This window comes from Pongo pygmaeus, chromosome 4, assembly GCF_028885625.2.
Source record: "Pongo pygmaeus isolate AG05252 chromosome 4, NHGRI_mPonPyg2-v2.0_pri, whole genome shotgun sequence".
In the NCBI taxonomy this organism is placed as follows: domain Eukaryota; kingdom Metazoa; phylum Chordata; class Mammalia; order Primates; family Hominidae; genus Pongo; species Pongo pygmaeus.
Genome location: NC_072377.2, coordinates 164,088,857 through 164,095,574, shown reverse-complemented (window position 1 = coordinate 164,095,574; position 6,718 = coordinate 164,088,857). Strand labels below are relative to the sequence as shown.

Genomic DNA, 6,718 nt, shown 5'->3' with positions numbered 1-6,718 from the left:
TCATAGCAACTGGCTCCCCAGGAACTAACGAAAGAGAAAGCAAGAAACAGTGGAGGGGTTTTGGTGGTGGTGGAAGACAGGGGAGATAAAAGTGGGGGTTGCAGAAGGTCGTGGTGAGGCAGAGTGGTAGACAAACAGGGAATGAGAAGTCTTGCCAAGCCCAGAAGACTATCGTTGTGTAAACACACAATATGCTTCAGGTTATGTATTGTGGGGAACAGTTCCTGCCCTAAAAGGTGTGGACATTTAAATTAGGGTAGGATTGCGCATCTGTGATAGAGACTGGCACAGAGACAGACAAAGTGGAACTTCTCTACGTTGGGGAGGGGAAAATATACATTAGCCTGTTTTGAACCTTAGGCCAAGACAAGACAAACACACCAACACCATTTAATTTCATACTGCAATAAAATTCTTTGTACCAAACCATGGGATCAAAATTGTTACAGATACTCAGTGAACAGTTCCAATGCATTCATTCATCCAGTCACTTACTCCACAGGGGTTTGAGTGCCTGCACTCGGTGCTGGGCACGGCTGAGCCATCCCAGACGCCAAGGAGTTTACAGTCTAGTCCAGTCAGGGACGAGGTTAAAACGAATTCTCGCATCATTGCTACTGCGAATGCACCGGGACAAGATCAGCCCTTCAAATTCTCCCACGTGGTCCCTGCAGGTGAGTGTGGGTGTTAGCGCTTGCGGCCCGTGGTGTTTGGGAGCGAGAGAGCACGTGTGTCAGAATGGCGCGTGTCACAGTGCGCGTACAGGTGTCTCTGCGGTACGCCTCTCCATAGCCACCCGAGCCGGGCTGTATCGGCTTGGCTAGGCTTATGTCTCCCGCCCACGCACCGGAGGCGGTGCGGAAAGCACTCCGCGGGCGCGATTGTGAGTGAGCGCGGGCGCGCGCGGGAGGGGCGGGGGAGGGGCGCGCCGCGCTGGCTGGGCCGCGCGCAGGCGCAGAGTGCGGAAGTCTGGCCGCGGCCGCCGCAGAGCGCCGGGGGCGGGAGGAGCGAACGCAGGAGGCCATGGCCGCCGCCGCCGCCGCCGCCGCCGCCGGCGCCGGCTGCTGAGGGGCTCGGCCCGCGAGCGCCTGCTGCCGCGGACGATGGTGACCGTACGGGCCGGGCCGCTGCCGCTGCCGCTGCCTCCGCCTCCCCAGAAGCAGCATCCGAAGCCCGGCGCAGAGGAGCCGCCGCTGTGAGCTGCGTCGTCCCGGCCCCCGCCGCCGCCGCCCGAGGAGAACGGGAGGGCGGGCGAGAGAGCCGGGGAGTTGCGGAGCTCGCCCGCCGGCAGCGCCGCTCCCCAGGGAGGGAGTCCGCAGCCTGAGGTGACCACGCCGCCCGCCCGGCCCCTTCCTATGCCCGCGCCCCCGGCCGCTTCCCACGGCCTCCCTCCCCTCCCCCATCGCGTCGCAGGCTCCTTCCTCTTCTCCCTGTTCGCCCCTTTTATCTCGCTTCACCTCCCTCTTCTCCCTAGCCTTGTAGGAGTCCACATCCCCTCTTCACCCGCAGCACCCCTCCCTCCCATCCTCCAGCTCCTCCCGCGGTGCTCGCCTCCCTCTGACCCTGCTCTCCCCTCCTGGGCCCCGCGCAAAGCCCCCTCTGCTCCAGCTCCCGGGCCTCGGCTGCCGCCTCCCCGCCCTCCCATCCCTTCCTCTTCCCAGGGCCTGGAGCGGTTCCTTACATTCCTGAGATGCCCTTCCTCGGGGCTCTCCCCCTTTGCCTCCCCAGCATCCCATTTCTAGGCCTTTTTCAAGACCCTTCCAGAGCGGCCCCTTTCCAGCTCCCTTTCTCGTTTCCATTTCCAACTTTGCCTCTTTTGCCTCTTTGTTCACTTTGCTTCCAAGCTCCCCTCCCTCTTTCCCTTCGTCTTACCTTTCTTTGATCTACGCAGCCCCAAACTCAAGCTCCCCGCTTTCAGGTGGTGCGACGTTGTTTGGGGGTGCGGAAGGGCCTGCCAGTCCATTTTTCGAGGGGGGACCCACTGCTCTGCATCCCGTCCGTCAGTCCCTTTTTATGGTAAGAGGGCTCCTCATCCCTTCCTTTTTGTCCCCGTGGTTTCCTCTCTCTTGCCATCCCTTCTGTCTTCTCCCTCCAATTCTGCTTTCCCCACCCAAGGACCCTCAGACCCGTGAACCCCCCTTTGGAATGAGTTCCCTTTCTGTTCGGGGATGCTGAACTTCCCCTGCGTTTTTCTTCGCGAGCCTTTTGGTACGTGGCGTGGCGCGACAGAGTCAGCACCCTTGGCGAGATAGGAGGGGAGCTCCCGAGCCTCTTTCGTGGCAGAGTTTTTGCTGAACGTAATCTCTTAGCCCCGCGGCGGCGGCCCGGTTGCTGCTGCTACTGCTGCTGCGCTGCCTGCTTGCCGCGAGCTGGGTTGGGGTTACTGTAGTTCAAACGCAGCTGAGATCAGCAGGCGTTGTGGGAGGAGGTGCGAGGAGAGAGGAAGGGGCCTGTGCAGTGAGCAGGCATCAAAGATTAATGGATGGCCTTGCGTCGCAGTCAGCAGTAAACAGGAAACTAGTCTGAAAGGGAAGGAGAGGACTGTGTGTCTTTTTATTTTTTAAAATACGGAGTGTGCAGTTTTACTGAATCTTGAATCATGCCCAAAAGAATGAGCTGTCGGTGCTGCAGTCGTGACCCAGGCTGAGCGGCCGATGGCAGAGGTAGCAGTTTTATTTCTTCTCTCTGTTCCTTAAGTTGAAAGATGGCCTTTGTATTCAGAGTAGACTCCCTGTCTTTGCGGTTTTGGAGATGATGAGAAACCACAGAATTGCTAGTAGTTTATGTGGAGATCAGGTACATACAAAGTTAGCTAGCAACGAGTGGGAGTGGGGAGGACCAGCTATATTTAAAACATGTGCCATTGCTTATGTAAGAAATGCATTCTCTTTGCTGGTATCTCAGTTCTGGGCTTTTACTTAGAATTTTAGGCTCTAGCTTTGTGCTCTTAACATTTTCAGTGAGGCCTACCATCCTAACAGATGGACAGCCCGAAAATTTAGTTTTCTTAAGATCAGTTTCAGTTGATGGTAGAATTTTTTTTTTTTAATTGGTTGGGAGAAAGAAAGGAGATAATGGTGAATGATGATTTTTGTTTTTCGTTTTTAGGGGGAAGGTGTAGAAGTATTGTACTGAATAGTTTTAAGTTGGGTCACGTGTCATTCTTGTTTTTTCTTTGTCTTTTTTAAAAAAAGAGTTTAGGAGGTGTGACTACTTTTTTTTTTTGAAGAACTATGTCAAATAAGAGAAATGAAAAAATCACATTTTTCATTTCTCTTATTTGACATAGTTCTTCAGAGATTAGCTGTGACTTTAAAAACCTACATTTTTCTTATTCAGGACAATTTGTTTGGTTTCTTCATGTTCAAAACTAAAATCCCATATTTTCAGGAAAGTGTAGAATGAAGCCCCCTGTGTTTTCTAACCCACAAATTTGAATGGTAAACTGTACAGCATTATACTTGTACAAGACATTACTGTTTTCATAATTACCGATTGCTGCTTCTAAGCCTGAGAAAGTCATTTAATGAACTCATTGAGGTCTCCTTTTTGGTTAACATTTGTTGCACCTCTCTTGTGGTTTTTGGAAAGAAATGCCTTTTTTTTTTGGTTTGTTTTTAGCTGTTTTACTGTGTAAAACGTCTTTAAGTTTGAGTCACGTTTAGTTTATGTTACCTGCAGAGACATCATGTTGGAGTATTACTTTCCCAGTTCTTTTCAAAGTTCAAGGAGGACATTTTAAAATCTTGCATAGAAGATAAAACAGTATAGGAAGTTTATATATTTGGCTTTGGGTGTGTTAAACCTTTCGATTTTTTCTGCTTTCAGCTCTCCTGCTTATTTTCTAGGATTATTTGGTATTATTTTGTTTTCAAGAGAATATTGAGCTCCCCTGTACTTTAGAATATGCTGATTAGCCCTGTCTGACAATAAATCTGGAAAAGGATAAATTAGGCAGCATTATAAAGGTATTCTCTAGATCAGGAGAGAAAGCTCCATTTTACTTCGTCTTTGTATGATATAGTGATTTGGCAGGTGTGAGTAATTGCAAGTACTTACAAAGAAGATGAATATTTTAAAGTTTTGTTTTGATGTTGGTTTAGTGTGTGGTGCTAAAGGGTAGCGTAAAGTACCTATTTGTGTTGGTAACTATCATGTGCTCTTTTACTTTAGAAAGGTTCAAAGTGATAAGGTTTTGAAATTTTTTTCTCTTTGATTTTCCATGTATTAAATTTGTTTCGTCAGTGCCTTTATACATGACCAGCTTGCCACTGACTTGCTAAAATAACATTCACGTATAGAAATAAATGAAACATTTAATTTCGTTTATTTGGGCATATTTAATTTTATCCAAAGTCCTTGTTAAAAACATTTCAGTCTTGAGTTGACTATGTAGCAGAGTTGGGGATCTTGGATATTGTTTTTTATTGATAGCTTTCGGGACCCAGTATTTTCTCTTTATAGAAATAGAAATATGTCCTGTTTTCTGTTTCTTATTATATTTGTTAGGCAGGAGTGGTGGGTGGAAATAAAGAGGGAACATGTACCATTCTGCTAATGGACTTTTGTAATAGAGATGATCCTCTGTACGGATTAGGGAGTTTTTCTTCCCTAGCAGATCTTGATTTCTAAAGCAGGATTAGTTATTTGTTTAGTTTAAATTTTCTTCTTTACCCGTTTAGGAGCCACAGTAAATGGTGAAAATGGGCACATTTTAAAATAGCAAAGCATTGGAAAAAGAGAAAGGTTTCAAATCAAATGAAATAAATATGGGCTACAAGTGTTAAATCAGTAATAGCTCCTCCCTCTCTTGTTACTTATAAAAACAAAGGTAATGATTTATATTGGATTCCAGAATATAGAAAAATAGTTACTTTTCAATTGCAGTATAAAGACTCTCAGTAATACTGTCATCTCAGTACTGGTGATTTTCAAATATGGTGGCTGGTGGTTTGTGAGAAAATCTTTTCAATATTACTTTGAAATAAATTCCCAAGAGTGTATTGGGTTATCAGTTTGCTCACCAAAGTAAGTATTTCCATTGTAATTCCTGAAGTTATCTAGATGGCTTATACACATTAAAATGCATTAAACTCTTTACCAACAATTTCTGTGAATATTTTGGTGTATTTTTTCCTGGGATTAGAAAAAATGATAATATCATGGGCTTTGAGAAATTTAGATTCCTCAGTGGTTGGTTTGCAATAAATATTAAAGGTTAGAGATTTTATTTTTCCGTGCATTTTTCCTTCTTAGGACATGATATTTCTTATTTTCACAATAATATTTTTTCTTATGTAGGAAAATTATGAAAATGATCTTATTCTTGTGAAATAATCAGAGTTGCAGTACTTATCTATAAAAATGTTAAGTCTATATTATTGGTAGGCTATATATATAAAACATTTGGGTTATGGGAATGGTTGATATATGATTATTGAAAAGCTTTTATTAATAGTGTGCCAAATTGGGTTGCCTTTAGCTTTTTAACTATCAGAACTAGGAAGCTGTGAAAATTGGAGGGTAAGATGGAAATACTGACAAATATTTAACCATAGCATAGCAATCTGTCACTATAATTTTCTGCAGAAATAAATGTTTTCGTTTGTCCTGTAATGTCTGAAATTACTGCTAAAGCTGGAAATGTGTTTAGCTTTCTCAGCAAAATTCTTAAGAGGATATTGTCAGAGCCAACAATCCAGAATTATCTTTACTCTTTAAATTGTTCTTTACCCACTTTTGTTTGCCTTTTTTTTTTTGAGACGGAGTCTAGCTCAGTTGCCTAGGCTGGAATGCAGTATTGTGATCTCTGCTTACTGCAACCTCTGCATCCCAGGTTCAAGCAATTCTTCTTCGGCAGCCTCCCAAGTAGCTGGGACTACAGGTGTGCGCCACCATGCCCGGCTAATTTTTGTATTTTTAGTACAGACGAGGTTTCACCATATTGGCTAGGCTGGTCTCCAACTCGTGACCTCATGATCTGCCTGCTTCGGCTTCCCAAAGTGCTGGGATTACAGGCGTGCACCACTGTGCCCAGCCTTGTTTGCCCTATTTTATATTTTTTTGGATTAATTTGAAGTTCTACCATATAAAGCAGTATGGCATTGAATTCTCTCTTTAAATAGTAAATTGTCCTGATAACTGCCTTTCATTTCCTCCTCCCCCCGCCCCCTCACTACTTATCATGGTCTATGCAGAGACGGGCTGCAGACTCAATGCCTGGCTTCTTCCATGTGCCTGCTTATCTGTGTATCAAGGGAAGAATTTGATGAACACTTGAAGGCAGATTATGGGAATTTTAGACCATATTTAACTTTAAAGATTCAAGGAAGTGATATTGTAAATAATGTTTCCTCTACCTGTATCTACATCATGAGTTCTCTGGATTGTAAATTTAGCACTTCAATTTTGATTGTAAGTGAATAAGGAAAAGCATAGAGTACAAGATGCTGCAAACTAAACGTGCGGTTATGAAGTTTTTATTGAGTTGCTTAGGCTTTTTCATAGAGTAAATATTCAAAATTCACCCTCTTATGAGCTACATAAATCGCAGTTTTATTGGAGTGAGTGAATTTTTCAAGTTAATTTTATACAAGTTACAGTAGTCTTATAGAGTGTTTTGTTCCTAGATTTGGAGTTAGTGGCCTTTTAAAAAATTAGTTTTGAGGCCAGAACATTTAATCAGAATTATAAGATTGGACAGAACTGAATGGGTCAA

At 44.6% G+C, this 6,718-nt stretch overlaps 1 protein-coding gene across 5 annotated transcripts in view; it reads left to right on the top strand.

Moving 5' to 3' along the window:
* Positions 1 to 623: 623 nt before the first annotated feature.
* The window catches only part of RNF145 (ring finger protein 145), a 51,329-nt gene continuing 45,234 nt past the window's right edge, over positions 624 to 6,718 (top strand). Inside the window, exons 1-2 of one of the 5 annotated variants that reach the window (XM_054487809.1) lie at positions 624 to 674; positions 3,712 to 3,722. In XM_054487809.1, the coding sequence (XP_054343784.1) occupies positions 624 to 674; positions 3,712 to 3,722 (62 nt within the window). Of the gene's footprint in view, positions 675 to 1,195; positions 1,326 to 1,918; positions 2,017 to 2,191; positions 2,209 to 3,711; positions 3,723 to 6,718 lie in introns of those variants that run through there. The other 4 variants (XM_054487808.1, XM_063665328.1, XM_054487805.1 and 1 more) reach the window with 4 other exon arrangements.